The sequence below is a fragment of the Lycorma delicatula genome, chromosome 1 (assembly GCF_047948215.1).
Source record: "Lycorma delicatula isolate Av1 chromosome 1, ASM4794821v1, whole genome shotgun sequence".
NCBI lineage: Eukaryota > Metazoa > Arthropoda > Insecta > Hemiptera > Fulgoridae > Lycorma > Lycorma delicatula.
The window spans coordinates 314410518-314434183 of record NC_134455.1 but is presented as its reverse complement, the minus strand read 5'-3'; the positions used below and the strand labels follow the sequence as shown (position 1 = coordinate 314434183).

Genomic DNA, 23666 nt, shown 5'->3' with positions numbered 1-23666 from the left:
GAGTGTAATTTTTTAAGGCAAATTTAAGGGGGTAATGAAATCTAGCCTGATAGATTTTAAAAAAAAAGATCCCAGAACTGTATTTTTAGTAATTTTCCAGAAATTTGGGGTAAAATGCAAAAGATTGGGGTTGAAAACGGACTATTTTAGTTTGGCGTAAAATACATTATTAAACTAATAATAAATACATAAAAATTCTAAACAAAACTTTTCTTTATAGAGAATTTGATTCTGAGTAAAATGAAATTAATAGATTCAGTAGAAATTAAATAGAAACTCAAGACTTTCGAAGTTTATTAAAAACAAAGCATATCAAAATATTGTTGATTTTAACTAGGTATTAAACGAAACAAAATTTCCAATATTAAAAAACAAAAGAATTAAGTATTTTAGAAAAAAAAACAATCAAAATTAAAAAAAAAGAATAATCGAATTAAACAATTTATTAGACATCTTTAACTAATTAAAAATTAATTTCATTAAAATTTGTTTGAAATGATTTATTTCGTAAGTTGTTAATACTAACAGCTAATTTCAACAATTAAAGTTTTTTGTATTGCACTTGAACGCAATAAACATTTAAATAAGTGAATGGAATATTACTCATTTTTTCTGTTTTTCAGGTCAGGTTTCATATAAAACCACTATAGTTTTCCCTTAATTTGAGTCCCAAGAATTACAGTCTGGCTTAATTTTACCGAAAGCGTAGAAATCACGGCGAAATCTCTCACCAGCCGATACTCGCTATTGAAACGTTTCTGGACCTATATTTGTATGACTTTCTTCTTTATTTTCACCAGTAGAACATGTCCTGGAAATTTGTAACACTCTTCATGAATCATGTGTATAATTTATTTTATTATTTATTTACATTATCAGTTTTATAAATATGTATTTATATTAGGATATACACATATATGTATACTTTTTTTCCAGTAACACCTATGTCGAATAAGATACTAAAAAATACTTATTACTCATTAATGTGACTTTTACATTCATAATTTTAATTAAAGAAAAGTTAATTTAATAGTTAAAATTTTTCTTTAGTTACAAGAATAAATTTAATACTGATATTCTAGTGTAATATTAATTTAGTTATTAAAATACTAATTTGTATGCAGCGTTGTAATCTAAAAAAAAATAGATTATGTAGAACCTTTGTACCTAAAGTGTGAATAGAAAATATTTGACTAAAAATGTTATAAATAAATATTGTTTAAATTTCATATAAAGTATAATGAAATACAGCAGCAATTTACTTTTAACTAATAAATAGTTATAATTTTTTTTTTCTTCTCTTTCGGAATATATATATTTTTTTAAATTTTTATTAACAACACTTTTAAAACAAGAATAGTTGTAGTAAACTGTTTATTATGATAAAATGTAAATTAATAAAAATACACAAAATCAGTTAACAAAGTTTTAAATTAAAATTTGATGCCCATTTCGATTATTAACCAATCATCACCAGTTCATTCTGAGGAAATTCTATATTATTTTCTAAGGCAGTTTGTTTGCACAATCTCCATCTCTAAGCTAATCGTTTGAGTCTATGATATCTCCCATTTTCGTTTAAATCTACATTATATTTAAAATAAGGTGTTCTGATTGACCGACTCATCAACGCATAGCTCACACCGCTTAACCTAGGTAGGTGAATTTTGAAAAGTTCATTGCTTTTATAACTAAGGCACCAACTAAGAGAGAATTTTGGACAACTACATTTATAAGGGGGATGAAATGGGAGACAAATATTTTAATGAAAATTCTATGTCAGAAACCGAAGCTGTTAAAGAGTACTGAAACAACCTTCCAGACCACTCCAGAACCACTTCCAAAACATTCAGAATTTATTCGAAACAAACGTTTTTCGCAGTGTATACATTTTCTAAAGCAAAATGAATAACTGGCTCCATTTGTAATTTCAAGCCTTCCAACCGAACATCTTTCTACAATGATTCAACTGTAAAAAATCCTTGTCTATGATATTACCTCTAGATTTCCTTTTCGGAAAGTTGTAAACTTACAACGTGATCTCAAGAACAGTACCTGGCTTCATGCAAGATTTGGTTACGTTTTAAGAAGTCGCACTTGCTAAGCAAGTGCAACTTAGCACTTGCTAAGTATATCGTAAATTAATTCTACAAGCGACATTGTTAACGTATATAGCTTTAAAAATAAATTTTAACACGACCGTCATATTAATTGATTTGTTTTATTGAGAAAGATAAAAATATTTACAGTTAAATAAAGCTTAATATAGACATTAAATAAAGAAGAATATAGTTTTTAATAAATCAAGGCAATATAATGACAAAAACTCTTATCAAACAGTTGATTTCTTCGTCAACTGTGGTAAATTATTCTAAATTGACGTAAATAATGTTCAAAATTAACTACATGAACGTAGATTAATTACATGAACGAATTTCATTAATAAATTAATATGTTAGAATGAGTATTTATAGTAAATTTGCTGAAACCGAGGTCTTATATTATCTACATAAGGTTATAAAAAGTCCTAGAATGCTTTTTCAACTTATCTTCATCCTATTACATAATGTAAAGTGCCTTCTTCTTTTGCTGTGTTTTGATGTAACCTCCCCCCCCCCACCCCATTTTCCGTAGAATATCATGTAAACTTATTTCAGTATTAGTTTTTTTCTTTTTTTAGTAAATAATAATTTTATGAACTTTATTTTTAAATCTTAGTATCCCGAATTTTAATTCCATAGTCTTTCCTTTGGCAGATACCTTACAGTATGTCCGTCTCTAGTCTGTTTCATCTTTTAATTCTAAACAATTCTAATCGTCTTTTGCACCGCCTATATAATTTTTATTTTATATTTTTTTTTTTTGACTGATCCTTCTACAATGTGTTAATAAATCCGCCTTTTATGATATGATCCTGCCATTCTTTCCTACTTTGAATTGTTCTGATTAAGCTTTTCTATACTTACTAATTCTCCCATGTCAGATTCCATCAGAAAAAGAAGAGCCAATTTGTTCTGCCACCTTATAAAAATGAATGACAACAGGCTCACAAAACGAATCTTCAACCATAATTGTAATGAAAAGGCTAGAAGTAATGGATTTCATTGGTTCAAAAAGCTTAAAATAAATAGTACAAGATAAAAAGACGTTCAGAACTGTAAACAATTTTAAGCGTTTTCAAGAGAAGGTGAAGAAAGAAACAGACAACGTCTTGTCAGAAGAGAAAAGACAAAAAATAAGCGAAATAATGACGAACTATTGGAAGATTAAGAAAAAATTGCGCAAAAGAAAGATTAATGCAAAATGTTGATTCACATGATCCGCAATCACCCAAAATTAAAAAAAAAGAAGAAAAAAAAGACAAACCAAATATTTGGAGACTTTATAAGTAAAAATTATGGAGAAAAATTCATTTTTGAATAACTTTGGTGAACCAATTTCCAATAGTCTTTTAAAATGTATAAACCATTTTATGAAAGTTTTCTATTGTAAGAATATTAAACAGTTATCTCCGTTAAATTTTGTTGAATGGGATGGGATATTTATCCGACTCGTTTAAAGTTCATATTACTACTCTGTCTCTCTTGGGTTATTTCCTGATAAGATGGGATAATATCCTGGTAAGGTGGGTGTAGATCCTAATATCATTTTGGAAAAATGGTATACGGAGAAATGGATCAACATTCCTGTAAGGGGGTGGGTGTCTCTAATCTGAGAGGAAAAATTAATTTAAGCTTCATATCCAAATTTGTTTTGGACTGCCTTAAAGGAGAAGATTTATAACACTATATTTTTAATTATTTTATTATTTTATTTTATTCTTAAAACTATATTTTTAATCGTACACTTCTAAAAGTTTCAATATGAATACAAATTCATTGCGTACTTACACTAGCTTGTCTGAAAAATAATTAGAAAACAGTGTGTAACTGGGTATCAAAACTTAGCCTTTAACATACGCCTACAAAAAATTTCTATTTTTCGCACCCTATAATCCTGTATTTTTTTCTCTGAGTTTTCATTTATCATCTCTATTATTCTCTACCCTCCTTCTGTAAATCTTTTTTATACCCGAATCGTCGTAGCTAAACCAGGGGATCTTGGGAATTTTTTTCAATCCTATCTAGTTATTCTGATTATCAACATAATGCGATACGAACTAGGAAATAGCTTCTCCATTCTTTTTGTAATAAAATTAGTTTATACAAATTCATAGATAAGTAAAACGTTTAATAGTTGTTTATGTTTAATTTCTGTTCCTTTTTTTTTAATTACCTAAATGAATTAAAATTATTTTTTTTTTTAGTATGTAATAAGATCATCGACGATGCCTAAGTTTTGTTGATTTATGATCAGCAATTATGATCAAATTCAGTTTATATCAGTATTATACGTAATTATTATAGTATGAATACGTAATTATTCAGCAATTACGTATTCACTTCACCCCTGGGTGTGGAATAAATAACCTTCAGGCAGTATAGAGATAGAGATGAACTTCATCTCTAGATTATATCATCTTTTGATACACGTACCGGATAACGTTCTACGTATAACCTTTTACTAAAGAGTTGGTTTTATTTTCATTATAAAAACTGAAAAAATTATATTCTTTTAATTTTTGTAACGAAAATTCTTGAGCATACACTAACAAAGACAAACAGTCCCACAAAGATAGTTTCGTACAAGAATTTATGCTTACAGGAGTTTCAAAATAAGTTCACGCACACACACACACACACACACACACAGAGAGAGAGAGAGAGAGAGAGAGAGAGAGAGAGAGACACACACACAGCGTGAGATTGAGATAGATCGTTTCAGTATGTGCGTGTGCACGAGTATAATTGGTGCTAGTATATACCATATATTCTAAATTTGTTTAAAATTCTACGACCAAAAAACAAATAAAAATTATCTAATTAAAAATTAATAACTAACTCTAAAAAGTGAAGTATTAAATTAACAAACAAAATTGTAAATTTTCTGTGCATTCCTTGATCTAGGAAATTAGGGTGGGTGTTCTTCAGAATCGGTTTTAGGAACTGTTTTATATTCTATCTTCACAGCGGACCTTCTGACTATGGAATATGTCACTGTCGCTTCATTTTCCGGTGACAAGGATATCCTGGCTGTCGATATTGACCCAGCTCTAGCAACAAGTAAACTACAATCTGAATTTGACCAAATCAACGGATGGCTGTCGAGATGAAAAATTACGGTTAATCAAGTAAAGTCGAGTCATGTGACATTTGCAATGAGGAAAGGAGACTGCCCATGGATCCAACTCGATGGCGTTCTTATGCCACGTGCTGAAAGTGTACGGTACCTTGGTCTTCATCTTGATCGTCGTCTGACGTGGAAGGTCCGTGTAAGTGAAAAGAGAAAACAACTGATATTAAGTTTAAGGAACTGCACTAGTTGCTGAGCAAGAGGACAAAGTTCACTATTAAAAAACAATTATTGTATACGACTATCCAGAAACCGAATTGGTCTTATGGAATCCAGCTTTGGGGTACAGCAAACAGTGACAACGTGGAGATTATACACCGATTCCAAAACAAATTACTGAGAAACAAAACAGATGTGCACTGGTTCGTTAGAAACAGTGAGATCCACGAATATCTGGGTTTACCGTATGTTCGAGAAGAAATTCAGCGATTTGGTACAAAATATAAATTGCAGCTAGTCAATGAGTGAACTTTAGCTATTAAAATTTAATAGCTAAATAGTTCACTCATTGACTAGCTGCAATTAGAAGAAGAATTAGAAAAAGTTAAAAGTTAGAAGTCTAAAACGACTCCATGTGTTGGATCTAGGTGACTTTATGTGATTTGAGATGGAATTTCATCAACTTAGAACCCATCATATCATTATTTCACTTCGTTCAGTTTTAGTTATTATTCTTTCATTATTCATCATAATTTTATTTCATTTTTCTCTTGTTTGTAAATTCTTATGATCTTTTTTTGTTTTGAGTTGAACTTCCAATAGCACTGTTCTCTGATGTAATTTTAAGTTGTACTTATATTAAATGTTTTATATAGGAATATTAATATGCAATTTTTGAGGAGATAGAATAGAAGGCCTTCTACATGTGATTGTATGAGATCATATTTACTTATGATAGTTTAACCGATTGAAAATTTTACCTTGAGACAAAAAAAAATTCCTAAATCAATAAAATCGATATTTTCCTCCAATAATGTAACAATTTCCGGTTTCCTTTTCCTTATTTTTTTCTTTCAATCAATTTTATTTTACAATTTCCTTCTATAAAATGTTAGCGCAACTAACCATGGAATTAAAATTATGAAGGAAGACTAATTGAATTATTTGCTAATATCGTATATTTTTATTTTAGTTCAGTTTCTACGGAATTAACGAACTCCTAACTGTTTTATTTATTTTCTGTAAATTAAATATAATAAAAGTAGAACGCTGAAACATAGTTTATTTAAAAAAAATATCATAATAAAATCTATAACTAGACGGGTATTTAAATTTGTTAATTCGTCATTAGTGCATGCATTATATCTACACGGTTATTCACGAAGAATGTGGTAAACTTTCAGGACACATTTTACTGATGAAAATAATGAAGAAAGTCCACATAAACATAGGTTCGCAAACGCGTCCTTAGCGAGTGTCAGCTGGCGAAACAATTTTTCGCTAGCCGACACTCGTTAACGAAGATTCGCCTTGATTTTTGGCCTACAGGTAAATTAACCCAAACTGTAATTCTTGGGACTCTAATTAAGGAGTAACTTTAGAGGTTTTATATGAAATCTGATTTTAAAAACTGAAAAAGAAAAAATAGATCTTAACTGTACTTTTAATTGTTTTCGAGAAATGCGAGGTGAAAGACAAGGCAAAAGATTGTGGTCGGAAATACACTTTTTTATGATTGCTATAAAATAATTTTGTTAAACGGGTAATAAACACTAAAGGTTTTAAAAAAAAACTTTAGAGAATTTGATTCTGAGTAAAATGATATAAACAAAGTCCATAGAAACTAAATACAAACGTAAGAATTTCGTAGTTTATTAAAATAAAGAATGTCGAAATGCGGCAAATTTCAATTATGAAATAAACGAGACAAAATTTTCAGTATTACAGAACAAAGGAAAATGAATATTTTTTTAAAATTATTTGTACCAGCGATGAATGGTTTTAGCCGATGATGGATCGTCTTGCTAAATAATTGAACACCTGTTTCATAGACACCATTTGTTGACGATTGAGGATAGGGTACGTTTGAGAGCTAGTATTGCAATCTTGCGGCAGTTGCTTGAAACTTTAGGACACGCACTTTCAAATGAAACAAATTTCATTTACTGACCATGCCTGTCAGCATAGGTAAAGTTCGGCAGCTTATTTTTGGCTGTCCGAAAGAAGCCTCCAGCGAAGGCGAAGGCTGAGTCACTAACTAACTCACTAATGCAAATGTCTACCGAGGCATTTACATCGGTAGCATCCCAACGAGGCCTGGCTCTTAACTGGTAGATGTAAAATGTTAGAGGGCAAAAGACGACTCCCGTTAAAGCCCGTCAGTGCAAGTAACGAGGGGGGGGGGGCGACCGGAATCGTCGCATGGCAGGGGTCTTGGGTCTTCCCCTATGGGGGTTGGGATATTCGTTTTTGCATCGTTAATACATAGATCAAATCAGAACACCGGTGATTATCGTGATAATATGAATTTTGATAATTATGAACGGTGAACTTAAAAGTGTAATTCTAATCTTTTAAGTGTAAAAATATAAATGTAATGTTGATGCCGTAAAAGGTAAGAAATTAAATTTCATTACTTCGTAATTACATAAGTAGTTTATTACTTGATCTACAAAAAAGGAATTTTTATTATCTAGTCAAAGGAGCAGTATAAATTTTTACATTGCAGGCTATAAGAAACCAATAGGGAATGCAACTGGAAAAGCCCTTATCAATAATTGTGAGTATGACTGTACCGACTCTGTAGCTGAGTTTCTGTCCTTGGTGGTAACGCATGCGTTCTTCACGTTTTGGAGGGGGTAATTTTACGATTTACACATATGTCCAGTTACCAATAATTAATAAACGGCTGAATATGGTTTATATTCATATATGGTTATATGAAATCCGTTCTATATGGTTTTGAAATCCGGTCATTCTTTATGATACACGCTGTATATCATTTTTACGATGTTTATGTTATAGAAAGAATATTGTGATTTGTTTAAAAATTCAGCCGCGTATTAAAATAACAAAACGCGTACACGTACGCAAACATATTTATTTATTCAATATAATTTATAACATCGTAATGAAGAAATAAAACCACATCCTTTTTGAACAATATTTCTATAGAAATTATTATATTGATTTGTGGTTATATGCAACAGGATTTAGTAAAACGATTACTATATTTACATCTAATCTTATTAAAAAGTGAGTAAATTTTTATTTATATCCAAAACAGTCTGGCCTGTGTATTGTTTACAGGATATCACCTTATTTTGAACAACAATAAGACGGGCAATATTTTCGTTTTTTTTAACAGTTTTCTTTTTATTACTACAAATGGATCGGATATGAACATTGAGCAAAATTAATTTATTGCTTATTGGGCGGAGCCTGATAAAATCAGGCGTAACCTTCTTGGACCAACTTTTGTGAAAAACTTTGTTTCCTACATACTCCTCTGAAACTATTTGACCAAATATTTTGAAATTTTGTATGTGTATTTTATATGATTCAGAGGGCCACAATTTAATTTTGGAAATTCCAGATATATTAGTTTAAGAGTACATTAACTTTTTGAAATAATCGATTTAAATCTATTACATTTAAAATAAATCTATTATTACTTTTCCATTCAAATCTATTTGAAATGTTATTTTCCCACCGGGCTGGTGTAGTGGTTAACTCGTCATCGCAAATCAGCTTATTTCAAAGTCGAGAGTTCTAAGGTTCAAATCCTAGTACCTTTATACGTATTTGAATACTAGATGGTGTAAACCGGTCGTTTGGTGGTTGGGTTTCAATTAAACACACTTCTCAGGAACGGTCGACCTGAGACTGAGACTGTACAAGATTACACTTCATTCACATTCATACATATCATCCTCATTCATCCTCTGAAGTAATATCTTACAGTGGTTCCGAAGGCTAAACAGAAAAAGAAAAAAAGCTATTTGGTGTTTTTAAAGGTTGCTGATTACGAATTTTTTTTTATTAATTTCTAATATATATATATATATATATATATATATATGCTATAGCCGGTTGGGGCTTACTTCGCTCGCCCGACCGTCTAGTTAGAGGGACCTTTCATATTCCCTGGACCCTCCTCGCTTCGCTCGCCATTCCCGTCTAGCCAGGACCCGCGCAGTATTCGTTAACCTCATGGTTATAAAAAAATAATACCGATTAATAACAATTAAAGTATTCAGCCTTTATAGAAACCTGAAAAAGAAATTAGGTTTCGACAGATCTTTGACGAGGAAAACTTCACAACTTATTTCTGTTGCCATGGTGACAGAAATAATTTAATTTTTAATTATTAATAAATTAATTATTAATCTTTTTTCTTGTTTAATGAATATCTTTATTTGACAACTTCATCTGCAAGGAGGTTAGGACCTCGTTCTATGGTTAACCTTCCCTGGGATAACACGACTGTATCTGCTAATTTGAATGCAATCAATCGGTTGGTTCTCGCGTGATACGAGAATATACAAACAAACAGATATCTTTTGGCTTGATATATAAGATGTATACATTATACCCAATAATAGTTATCTTTTTTTAGAAGCATTTTAACAGTGAAAGCGGACCGGGTGGGTTCCTTAATCTTGAACTCTTACGGTGTGGCTAGTCCAGTCTGAACCTGATCCAGTTCCGTTGGTGAAAAAGAGGAAATTAAAACATTAAACAAAGTTACAATAATACATAGAATTTGATATATTATTAACATAAAAGTATATATTCAAATAAAGGCTACGCTCAGTTACAAACTTTACTGATATTTTTGACAACCTCCGAGATCATTACTTAAATGATATGCTATAAAATGATTTGAGGGATATGTTCTATTATAAACTAAATTTAGTTCTTGAACAGTGATCCCGTTTACTTTCACTTTCACATTTTGTAGTGATGTTGGACTTCCTATATCATCTTCCCATTCGTCATCGAACCTGTTGAAATAAATTCGTCAATTCATCTATTTGACAATGTCGTCGAACAAACCAATTTAGGTCTTTTCGGTCATTTCATTGTCTCATTTTCATCTGATGAAATATCGTCAAATACATGCTAATCGAATACATACATGTTCATCTAAAAACGGCGTCTATTCGATTCATGAACTTAAGTAGTCGGTTTGCATGTCATCGATTCCAAATCGAAATGCACCGAATCAAACATAATCGTCAATTCGTCCATTTCGATTTACTGATTTGTTTGCATGATGTTATACCATAATTATTCCTTTCTTGTACGAAGTAAAGAAAGTATTATGTTCCCCAAAAATGTCGGTCTTCAGATTCCATTTCCTTTTTTCGTTTTATAACTTTTATTTACTTCCTTGTACGAAATAAAGGAGGTAATGGGATAGCGAAACATTTCGGTTTTCGTATTTCAACGGAAATATCCATTTTGATCATTCCTGAATCCATTTTGACTAGTTTCGGCGACGTCTGTACGTACGTACGTATGTATGTATGTGTGTGCGTATGTATCTCGCTTAACTCAAAAACGATTAGCCGTAAGATGTTGAAATTTTGGATTTAGCACTGTTGCAACATCTAGTTGTGCACCTTCCTTTTTGATGGCAATCGAAATTAAAATTAAATATTTAATTAATGAAATATTTGGATCTTAAAGGGAAGGCACATCAGTTCGAATCAGACTTTTTCATCTTCTTTTGTTTTTTTTTTAACTTTTTTTTATTTATTTTTTTAATTTTTTTATTGAAGTCCGATCACTTCATAAGCAGTCAACACACTCCAAACGTTAATTTTCAGGCTATTATGTTGAGTTTGTCGAACGGTATGAGGGTCTCATACTTTGTAAATTCTATAAATACGATAATTATGGCGGTTAAAGTGACCAGAAACATGGAAGGTAGCTTTTTCAGAGAAGATAAATTTTTCAAAAATGCATTATCTTGGTTCACTTTATCGAGAATGTCCTCGGCAAAATTGTAACTGTAACTGTAATTGGTTTACCGTTATCTTCAGTTACATGCACCAACTGAATTCTGTATGCATGAAGTTTTAGGCACTTGTGTAGGACCTTCACAATTGTTGACTGGGGTATTCCCAGTTCTAAACTAGCAACATGAGTCGATTTACCTGGGTTTCTCTGAAAATTTTCTCTTACTCGATCCGTAACTTCCTCGGAGACGGGAGGTCAGGCAGCACATTTTTTGTGTACTATACTTCCTGTATCTTTTAACTGCTGATACCAACGTTTAATAGAGTCGTGTAATAGAGAATAGTAATAGTGTAATAGAGAATAATAGAGAACTTGTAATAGAGAATGTATTAAAAGAATCACTCTAAACGAAAAAATGTCTACGAACAGTAATAACAGATCCGCTTTTATGAAACCATAGTACGTACACTGCTTTCTCCTACACGGTAGCCATTACTCAACTGACGATGACGATTCCCCCTATCGTACATCGCGCCGGCTTCTTCATTCAAGGTCATCAGTAACTCTAGTACTTTGTTTAAACGTTCTCCCATCACAATGATCCGCGCTTGATTAGCGCTCCGCGAAAATATGTTGGTATCTGATTGCCTCCCTTCATAGTCTTATGCTACCCTCTTGTGAAAAAAAATTCATAAAATTACACTATATTAAAGAAATTTAACAGATTATGACAAAAAAAACGTTACGATTGGATATTTTTTATGCCTGTAACAACAACAAAATTGAAACATTACAAAAATTACGATAATTTAATTGCAGAATTTTTTTTGCGCATTTCTACCGCGTTTTTTATTAGCGAATTTTTTTTTTTTGCTTTGTGTTTATGAAACATAGTTTGCTGATTTTATAAATAATACTTTCAAGCAAATCGGTTGAAAATTGGGCAAAATATGATGAAAAACCCGTGACATAAATCACAGTTTAGGAACATATTTTAGTATAAGTGAAAGTAGATTCAGAAAACTACGTTTTATAAAAATCCCCACCACTCAAAAGGCTATTCAGATTGCCAAAAAACAATTTTTACTGTGTACTGTTATTCATTACGAATCGTTATGTGTTACGTGTTTACCGATATCATTTGTCAGAAAAGATATTTGTAGACCTCAAGTAAAAGTGACATATTTATGACCACAAATTCCTTTTTTTTGTGTGTGCCGTATATCATAATTTATTATGTGTTTCAATACATCGATATGTTGCTACTAAGATATACTATTTTTGTAAGTAATAAATAAATCCATAATCGTCATAACAATTATAATACGCAAGCAAGTCACACTCACACACGCACAAGCAAATTTCTGAGAAAAAAATGGTCATATTCTTTCTAGTCTAAATAAAACATTTTACATCGTATAAACGTTGTTCAAATTGTATAATAAAACTGATCCCTTTGTGAATATAAAACAAAATAACTGACTTAGATGCCTTATAAAATGATTTTGTAACAGCGTTTTAAAACTGACGCCGTACATAACCAGTTCCAATACTAAATGATTTGAAAAGGTTAAAAAAATCAACGCGTGCTACATTGTTTATTTTTTATTAACCCTTAATAAACGCTGAATAATTTATGTTCATTCTATATATAAAGCCATATATTTGTGTCAAATTACAACTCTTTTAGTCATTGGGTTTTCGAGATATGAGGTGAAAACTGTTTAGAATATTGTTGAATATCCTCCAGTTCTAATTTTGATTGAATTAAAATTTTTGAATTTTAGATAACTTAATAAGTACTTTCAACGTACTAAAGCTCAATTTTCTACAACCACTTTACAAAAATGTTAAAGCAAAAACTACCCCCTCCTTTGTTTAATTTTTCCTAAAATTGAATTCCACCTCCCCGCACATATAGACATTTTTTGATTTTTTTCAAAACATTTGTGTTGAGCCAGTCCGGAGATATTAATCAACATATGTTTTTATGTGTTTTTGGCTCAGATAGTCGTGAAACATGGACATTCACAAAAAAACCCGGCATCGAAATTTTGGACCGATCTAATTCTCATCGCACACACTATAGCTAATAAATAGCAGAAATAAAGCTACAGTCAAGAAAATAAAACTGAACTATTAAATATTTGAATCATTTTTTTCCAAAACTTTATTTTTCTTAAAACAATTATGAACGAGAGGTTGAAATGTTAATGCCTTTCAATCTAAAATTGAAAACATGTTCGATCCCTTCTTTTTCAAAGTGTTATGTTTCTTGTTAGTCATGTTTCTAAACCTTTATAAAATTGAAGTTTGAGCTGTGTTGCCCGTTTAGGTATCCTTTAGATTCCTTAAAAAAAGTAGCTTCATCGATATCTAGTTACTGAACGAGAAGTGGTTTCATAACTAAAGAGACAAATAACTGTTGAAACATCATTATTTATTCAATGGCAATAAAACTAACGCTACTTTTCGACCTAATCCCCGACTAAACTTTGACACTTATCACATATTTCTCTGACCTTTCTCATTCTAGTAGCAGAGAATTGTTTACCTTAGTGTCTGAGCCATTTCTGTACCACAGTTTTAGCGTTCATTATTCACTGTCTAACTGAAGTTATAAATAAATTAATCATCCTAGTTGTGCGCGTGCGTGTGTAGGGGGTATTTATATTATATATTTTTATTTTATAACGAGTCAGTCAAATAAAAACAGGACATCTATCTACACGGGTTGCATACTTCTTTCTAAAAAAGTGGACCAGATAAGTGGGATGGCACGGAGTGATATTGGTGTTAAAGAAGTTGGGAGGGGATGAACGATCCAACCGCCTTGGCATTGGCGCCTCTCTGATCAGTATCATCATATCAAAAGAGCAAAACGTCCATCGAGTGGCGCAACGTATTATTAAGAATGAAGGCGAAAACTCTTTGAAACTTTAACTAGTCTGGGTGCGCAGTTTGTGATATGACATTTTTACATGTTTAAGTCTTCAAATGGGACAGGAGATTTAAAAAAAAATGCGTGAAGCTGTAGAAAATGAGACTCACAGTAGGGGTTCTTGTTCTTGACAGATCGATCGAATATTGTCATAACAACATTCAAATCGATCTGCGATCTCATTGAAATCGATCGGCGTTTTACAGTTGATGAAATTGTGAAGGAAGTAGCTATCAATCATAGAAATGCCAATACCATTATCACAAAGCACCTTGGTTACGCAAAGTCTGTGCATGGTGGCTCTAAGGTTTTTGATCCAAAAAAAGAAACAAACTCAACAGGAAATTTTCCAAAGATTCCTGAATCGATTTCGACGAAAGGAAATAATATTTTACACTATATTCTCTTGTGAGGTAAATTAGGTCCAACAGTACAACCCTGAGTCGAAGTCGGCGAATATGGGGTGTCGCAAGAGTGGAGAGCTCGCCCAGTAAAGTAGAAAATGCGTCCGTTAGTTGGAAAAGTTCTCGCGACCGTCTTTAGGGACTGGAAAGGCATGTACTTCTATCTCCGAGTTTTCTTTACGAACGTCGCATTGTGAATGCTGCATACTACTGTCAGCTCTTGGACAAAGTGAAATGAAAATCCAGGAATAAAAGGCTCCGCCAGCAAGTCAGAGAAACGATTTTCCTTCACGACAAATCCAGCCCTCACGCAGCCGTTAGCAATCGGGATAAGCTAAACGGAATTTATTGGGAAATCTTAGAATATCCCTGTACAGTCTGGAGCTATCATCCTGCGATTTCTTTTTGTTCGGGCCATTGAAGGATTCACTGGGAATATATCGAGTACAGAACAACAATAAAGTAGTGGAGTCATATGCAATTGGCTCGTGACACGTACTCAAGCGAAAATACTAATTTTATAAAATAATGACAAATCAGAATTCATAAAGCGTTAATGAAAACCATTTTATTTTGTTCATAAGGAAGAAACTTCAATTTTTTTTTATAATAACAAATTCATAATTTAAATAAACTGGAAGTTCTTTAAATGGTTCGGTAATTCCTTAAAAATAGCAATGAAAGTATAATAATGCCCTTTCTTGTGAATCAAAGTACTGTGATGAGTTATAGAACAGTTCTATTATTTGATTTGATAGAGGTAGTTTTTTAAAGAATAAGTGACAATTCTTTTTGACTGAACAATCATAAATATGAACGTATAAGTAAGGTAACATTTTTAATTAATGAAATCGACCTGCAAAATTCATATTAAATGGTTGCCAGACATTGATCTGACTGCCCATTTTTGTACCTTGAAAATTCGATGTGACTTTTTCACGGAACCTTAGGAGAAGGCGGTTTATTAAAGAGATTCAAACCAAAACAGTACGATTTGATTTTATTGCAAGCGAAATTAATTTGATCATCACAAAAAAATTTGTGATTTAATAAAATGCCTAGAAATTTCATTTTATAAGCAACAGAGAAAATCAATGAATGAGAAATAATGAGAAATCATTAGAATCAATCAATGAGAATTCGCAATGGGAATTAGCAATTCTACATCTATCCCAAAAGCACAATGCAACGGTTTTATCCGTATTTAAGGTTAGAGCGTTACAATTCGTCCAGTTAATATTTGTTTGAACTGTTAATAACCTAAACTTTTCAAGTCCTTTCAAATAGTTATATTTGGTAACATGTAGTTGTATCGTTTGCTAAGAGGGTAACAATGAATGGCTCAAGATTTTAGACAAATATTAATAAACAAAAAGAAAAACAATGGAACGAAGACACTTGCCTGGTACGGTATGATTTTAATCAATAATAAGTGGCTTCTCTGATACCATACCTACTAATTTTTTTAATTATATTGAGAAATGTGGAACTAGTTCGAATACTTTACTGGGATGACAAAAATCAAAAATGTTTTATATTTGTTTGCTACCATATTTATTTTTTTTTTAACGGGAAATGGTAAAATCAGTAGAAAATATTTTCCAAAATCTTTCAATACGTTTTTATTTTCAAGAAATGTTAAAATTTATATTTTTATAATTTGTTTAAATTCTTTACAAAATATGGACAACAACTGACGTTTGTCTAAAATTTTAAAAATAACTGTAGTACCTTTCTTAACCACACAATTAACCTTTCAATTAACCACACATCTCAGGAATGGTCGAACTGAGAATGTACAAGACTACACTTCATTTACACTCATACATATCCTCATTCATCCGCTGAAGAATTATCTAAACGGTAGTTACCGGAGGCTAAACAGGAAAAAGAAAGAAAGAAGTACCTTTCTTAAGGAAATGAACAACAACGGAAGTCTTAAAACAACTAAGAAAAATTCCATTGTCTAAAGATTCGTCAATTAATTTTGTGAGAAAAAAAAACAGACGACTAAATAAAAACAAAATATTGGCCGGAATTTCATTAATACCCACTGAATATTTGAATGTTTATTTTTTATGTTTAATTAATTAATTTTAACTTCCTATTTGTCAATGAGAAATAAAAATATGGTCGATCAACAAAACCATTCAGTCAAGATGTTATACGTTATTTATTTATTTATTCTTTCATTTGGCAACAATAAGCTGACGCCTAGTACAAGTTACTGTGGTGGATGATAATGAATAATTGTATCATGTGAAAAATGTTATGAGACCGGAACTCGAACCTAGAACCTCCCGATAAAAAACGGAGATGCTCCCACTCTGCTACGAAAGTCGACATATATAAAGGTACATAAAATATAAAAGATATCACTTTCATAATATAAAGTGTAGTGCATAATATAAAATTTATGTATATATAAATACAATGGTGGCCTATAAGTACAATATAGATTATGCAATACAATGATCTTTATCGCCTGTAACTTTGACCTCCAAACCCGGAAAACTGGCATATTCTTCGGATGTAGCTCCCTTCCATATGCGGTGATTTTTTTTTTACATTAATCAAGAAGCTAAACTTATTGTTATTGTAATTTACATCGTCGTTTGACGTCAAAGGCATGTAACATTCACAAAAATCGTAGACATGATGACAGTGAATACGTTACCTACACTACCAAACTGGTTGTAGAGTTGAGTTCATTGTAATCATCCGTTGCGAAACCAGAATTTTATGGATGATCATCTCTGTATTGGCTTTACTGTAGTCTTCTTGTTAGTTAGGCTATCGTACTTTAAATTAAGTAGATCAAACTTTACACCTTCAGGAAAATGTTACGTTATACCCGATTTATCGCATTTTATTTCTTATTTCATTGCACAGGTTAGTATCTAGTCAATATATTAACGATATTTAATAATAGAAATTAATTGAAAGTTTCCTTTAGAAAATCTTAAAAATAGTAATATACTGCTGTAAACGTTTTGATATTTTCTTAATTAAAATTAGACGTTGGCTCAACTACTTTATATATCGTATCTGTCCAAGTTAGGAACTATTTCATACTAGCATATCATGCTGTATCAGTTGGCACTCGTAGTTAATAACGTTTGTGCAGTTTATTGCTGCTTATTTTGTAAAATATTTTTTAAGTGTCCTTGATTTACTAGAAATGGTCGGAGTATTTTGCTCCAGTTTTGAGACTGAAAAACGTTGAATGATGTTTACAATTACATAATATGTCTGTTTATAGTGAAAAAAAACAAAAAAAAAAAAAAACAGGATATTTATTGATGTAACATTTTGAAGTATAGTCATACTAAAAATAACTAAAAAATATTTATCAGTTTAATTTTTGTTTACCAATATTATTTAAGCACTCAATTTATTCTTGGTAAGCAATAGATTACTTACAACTAAAGAATCTAAGTTCAAAGTTTATCAGTTGTTGTGTAGGATTTTTAGTTAAGATGTTAGTGATGTATTTTATGAGGTGATTTACAGGAATCTCATTTATATAGAGGGATTTTTAAAGTACTTTGGTGCCGCATTTAATGGAATTATATTCTTTTTTGCACTTGTTCTTTAAATATTTCGTAACGTTTTTATTTATGTTACATAATCTGTTGATCTACAGTGTAAACTTCAACTTCAAACTTCTGCTGCACATACTGTTTTCCTGGAAGACAGTACATAAATTCAACTGCAGCTAAACGGGCAAACAAGCAAGAATTATATGATATTTAACATAATTTTTTGCGATTCACCTTTATTGTGAATCTCCAAATAATTATGCAAAAAATTCATAATAATATCAACTGGATCGATGATGTTTATGAATTAAAGATTTTTTACCTACCATTAAAATAAATAATGATGTTAACCGACTAGATTAAATTATTCAGTGATGGTATTTATCATTTTAGCTTATATAAATCTTCTAATCTTCCAACACGTATTCAAAAATTTCTCCAAAAACTATTATATTAAAAAATAGTGAGATATTAGATAAGAATAATATAGTATGTAGTTATGGGTAATTTATGTAGGTAATTGCATTTAATTCAACAGAGACTGATGGTAAACAATTAACTAATACAAAATTTATCCGACTGGCAAAAATTAAAGAAAAACCTGCTACATTTTTGGATCTTGTGTGATTTTGTACTGGCAGAAAATGTTTATACAATGATTCACTGGACGGAAGGTGGTGATTTATAAATCATCATCTTCTTTGTAAATTAACTTACTTTAAAGAGAATTACATTAATAAGAACTGATAAAATTATTGACTCCAAAATTAAAAATTTGAGGTTCTAGTTAATCTGACTACCTAGCTAATCAAGTAAAAATGTTAACTATCTTAAACTTTATTCTAGAAATGATAGTAAGAAAATAGTTTACAACTTCCCCTTATTAGATTATATTCTTGTTTTTTTTTTTTTTTTAATTTCTTGGGAATTATTAAAAAAATTAAATTAATTATTAAATAATTTTTTTAAATTTTTAGAGGAAAAAATTTACTGTGTAATTCCAGCATGCCTTTTGGACATTCATGCTCAACAACAAGAGTGTTGATTTTAAAAATGAAATTATTTTGAAATGGAATAAAGGCTTAAGGCCCTTAGATATTCTTTGAATTTTGAGGAAAGCCTTTGGTAGTGTTGGCCATAAAATATAAATAATTGTGCCTATATTCAAGAAAAAACGGGTACTGAAATTACTAGAAAAAACCATGTCTTAATTGAGATAATGAAGTAATGTAAATTTCACAGTACGTTTCAGGGCTTTTATTTGTTATTTGAATGATACATTATGGGAAGTAAAAATTCTGATCTGTTATGCAGATTGCAGATCTATTTATGTGGGCATAAAAATATTTTAGAATTAAAAAGTGATATTTAAAAACATTTAAATAAAATTTAAATATTAAAAAAAAATTTTTTTTAAATATGAAATAATTTTACACACCTTAATTGTGAACTTTTTCAAACACATCTCAGTCTATTCTATGAGTACCTGTGCCTTGGTTTGATATTATCTCTCTTCCAACATCTTTTTTTAGTAAAATTATAAAAATCATTTATTGGTTCCAATTTTTCTTTTGATCTTTATCTATTATTTTTACTATAAAAGGTGGAAATAATTTTCAACTCTTATCAATGGTATATTGGAAGGGGGAGTTTTCAATTAAAAAAAAAGTGTGTTTTGTGCAGGCAGCCCTGAGTATCTACAATTTAACTTTTTTTTAATATTACGTATTTATTTTACATATTTTTTTAATTTTAGGTATTACATCCTAGTAAAGGTATAGTATATATATATATATATATATATATATATATATACATTTATTTAGCAGGGGGTTGAGTTTATATGAATTACTATAAAATTTTATTGGTTTAACTAATCAATTTATTTTTGTCTGTTTAAATAAGAGTTGATAAATATTCAAATTACTGATCTTTTATCATTTGGGAGGAGTAAATAATTTCTATTTAAGGAGTATTTCAAGCAAATAAATTTATTATTGGTATTAATTAATTATGTTTAGGTATGAAATGTGAAACTGAGAACTATGTTGGTTGTTACGTTGATGGAGGATTCAATAACCGACTAATGACTGGTTACAAGCAGGATTTTCATGACACAAATTCACCAGATGTTTGCACTGAGTTATGTCGTTCAAGAGGGTTTGCATATGCAGCTATGCAATATGAGTGAGTTACTAAGCCATGCCATTATAAGAAAATAGAGTTGGCATACATTTTTTTTTCATGTTTACTATTAAATGTCAGTTTATTTCAAAAAGTAAGATGATTATTATTAATAATAACCGTTCTATACATATTTGTAATATTCTACGCAGACAATGCCCAGAAAATTATAGTCTATGCCTTGTATCAGTCATTTATCTAACTTTACTTATGAGTAAAGAACACATGTATAATGAACACAGTAATAAAATGGAATATTTTAATTTTTATAATTATTTTATTTTATGTATTTTTTAAAAGAATTTGACTACAAATTGGCAATTGATGTAATAACATTTTATTGCAAAGTAAAGCATTCTATGTTCTCAACACTACATCTTGAAGGTGGCCACCATTTGATTCACACATTCTTGAAGTCAAATTTTTATATTTTCTCACACAATGTGATATATCCATAGGAATTGTGATAACTTTGAGGTAAATTTTTTCTTTAAGTTCTTCAGTATTGAGTGAGTGCTTAAACGGACAATCATTGCCATAAAACTGTCACCAAGTTTTGTTTATCGCCATTAATTGTAATATGGATTTCATCCATCCAATGTTCCTAATTAAACAATGCAAAAAGAAGAATCTATTGTTACTGAACATATCCAAATATTAGAGAGAAATAAAGAAGAATTTCTCTATTTATTTTTATTAAATGCTAGATATACTCATTAACTAAGCCCCTGCGGTCTCTATTTCATATGAAAACAATGCCAGCTACAGTGTGTGCAAAAATATTGTAGACTATAACAGTTTGATAATAAGTATTGTATAACAATTTAAGAGATTTTTTTTAGTATTAATGCATTCTTTAGAATTGAGTATATTTAAAATGATGTTTAGCTTATTTATGAAATGAAATATTTAAGCATCCTTTAGACAGGGATCTTCAACCTACATGTACAAAAAAAATGACGATATAACTTTTAAAAATTCTGCATGATTAATTTCATTAAAACCAAAGAAAATTAATAGTTTTGTAACTAGACTATAAGACTATTTCAAAGTTTCATGTTTTTGTATGTGATTATTTGTATAACTTTTTTCTAAATTAAGTTTCATTTAGCATTGTCAAAATTGCTCTTTAACCACATCACAGTATTATGCTAATGAGCTCTATTTATTTCTATTGTAATCATTATTGATTTTATATATTGTAATTCTTAATTTTAAACTAATTGCTACATGTGAAATAAAAATAATTACTTAGAAAGTATTTTTTTAAATTTTGTTTTTAAATTCATTTTTATCTTGTGTGGTTACAAAAACAACATCTTTGTTTCTTAATTAATCTTATTTACAAGCATTTGGTTATTCCAAACAGATGATGAAGAAATATCTTTACCTGTTAAATTAATTCTCATTTGATATGTTCACCATTGCATATTTACTTGACATATATTTTAGAAAGAGCTGATGAGCTTGGGTATCCTGCAGTTAGATTTAGATGTTTAGAGCTACCATTTTAGGCGTTTAGGTTTGTTTATCCTTAATTAGGTGAGGTTTATTATCTGTTAGATTATCCTTTATTTAGGTTTGTTTATCTATTTTTTTAGATGGTTATTTAGATCTATTCTTTTAGAGTTAGATGCTCTTAAATATTTGTTAAAAATCTGCCAATAATGATTATACAATTAAGTTTTCACATAATCCTCTTTGTATGAATAACTTGTTCATCAGTATTAAGCTCATGTTATAATGTATTATTCCATAGAAATACTGATTGAGGCCTTTTCTACATCTAAATACCATCCAACCATGTTTACCTTTAGCATCTCTTTAATAATTGTAAAAATGTAAATCTATGATGACTATAGAATGAGCAATACTAAAAGATATTTCAAAAAACAATAATTTATTTTTAGCACTTTTTTATGTAAATACCCAACTATACTATTCATAATATGTTCTATCAAATCCGAAATCATAATAAAACTATTCTCTTTGAATGTTATTATTGTAGCTTTTTTCCATATGTAAATAATTATTTTATTCATTACTAACCAAAATAATCTTTTTTTTTGTTTTTCTTTTCTGAGTAATTACTACATGTAAACTGAAAACTAGTATATCATGATATTTTAGTTGAATAACACAACATAAACTAAAAAGCTTAATTATTTTTTTATTCTGTTTTTTTTTTAGATATGAATGTTTCTGTGATAATTTATTACCATCATTTAAAAAGAGAGCAAAAGAATCAGACTGTAACAAAAAGTGTCGTGGTAACAAAAATGAGAAGTGTGGAGGTGACTGGAGGTTAAGTGTTTATAAAACTGGATTACAGGGTACAGTGTAAAAACTATACTTTATTATGAAAAACACTCACATCATTAACACTAAAAACTTAATGACCTTTTTAGATAGTATTTTTATCTATGTTTGATAATTATAAAGCTGAAAAAACTAATGACTTAAAATCCTACTCAAATTTATGGAATTTCAAAGATCTCCTAACCACTAGATAAATAGAAAATAATAATTTATTGTAGTTGATTAATTCAATACATTATGAATTACACAGTAGAAGTTATGAAATTATTAATAAATAGTTTCTAATGATAACAGTGTATTTGGGATCATTTTCTATAGCTATCATTCTAATGAAAATATTCAATACATCAAATAGAAGTGCACTTTGGTGAACAAATTTACATAAAACCCATACTACATAAATGTAGTTAACCATACTCTGATACATTGATGACATCTTAACATTGGTTACCAGACATAAGAGGTAAGTAGGAGCTGTTCCTACATTTTTACCCTATTAATATTCATTCCAATGTGAGGGTCTATTGCCAGAACAATTCATACAAAATCATACTTTTCAAGACAAGAATTATATTTCTTTATTTTTTTTACTAATTGAGTTCACCAGAAGTACATTATGTCGTTACTTTCAAAAACACTTCTTATCAATTTTTTTATTTTTAAGAATTATAATTAGGCTTGGCACATATAAAACATGTTCCCAACTACATCTCAAAAATTATTGAAACATTACAAGAAATAAAGACTGAAAAATAGATCTAACTGCAGTTAAATTTTATCCCTTTAATTTCTAAAGTTTTACACAAAGTAAATGTCAGCTGATTTTTTATTTATTTTACATTTAATTTTAGAGTTAATTTTAGTTTTAATTTTTTTTTGACTTAAATTAAATGTAAAATAAATAAAAAATCAGCTGACATTTACTTTGTGTAAAACTTTGTGTAATTAATCAGTGTCGCTGATGAATTATTCTAGTTACAAAACTTTAATTCAAACTGTAAAATAAATAACTTACAAAACTTTGTGGTGAAGATGTTCTATTTTTTAATTTTATTAATATAAGTTTTTTCTTTATAATTTTATGTTGCATTTGCATTATGATTGCCCCTTAATAAATAGCAACATCATGAAGTAATT

General features: G+C 29.8%; 1 protein-coding gene across 2 annotated transcripts in view; it reads left to right on the top strand.

Annotated features, from left to right (window-relative positions):
- The first annotated feature begins 17056 nt into the window (after window positions 1-17056).
- LOC142334050 (uncharacterized) overlaps window positions 17057-23666 on the top strand; it is a 125653-nt gene continuing 119043 nt past the window's right edge. The window contains exons 1-3 of one of the 2 annotated variants that reach the window (XM_075381726.1): window positions 17057-17376; window positions 20048-20213; window positions 22401-22543. In XM_075381726.1, coding sequence (XP_075237841.1) covers window positions 17325-17376; window positions 20048-20213; window positions 22401-22543 — 361 coding nt within the window. In that variant the 5' untranslated portion in view covers window positions 17057-17324. The remainder of the gene's footprint in view (window positions 17377-20047; window positions 20214-22400; window positions 22544-23666) is intronic. The other variant, XM_075381720.1, reaches the window with a different exon arrangement.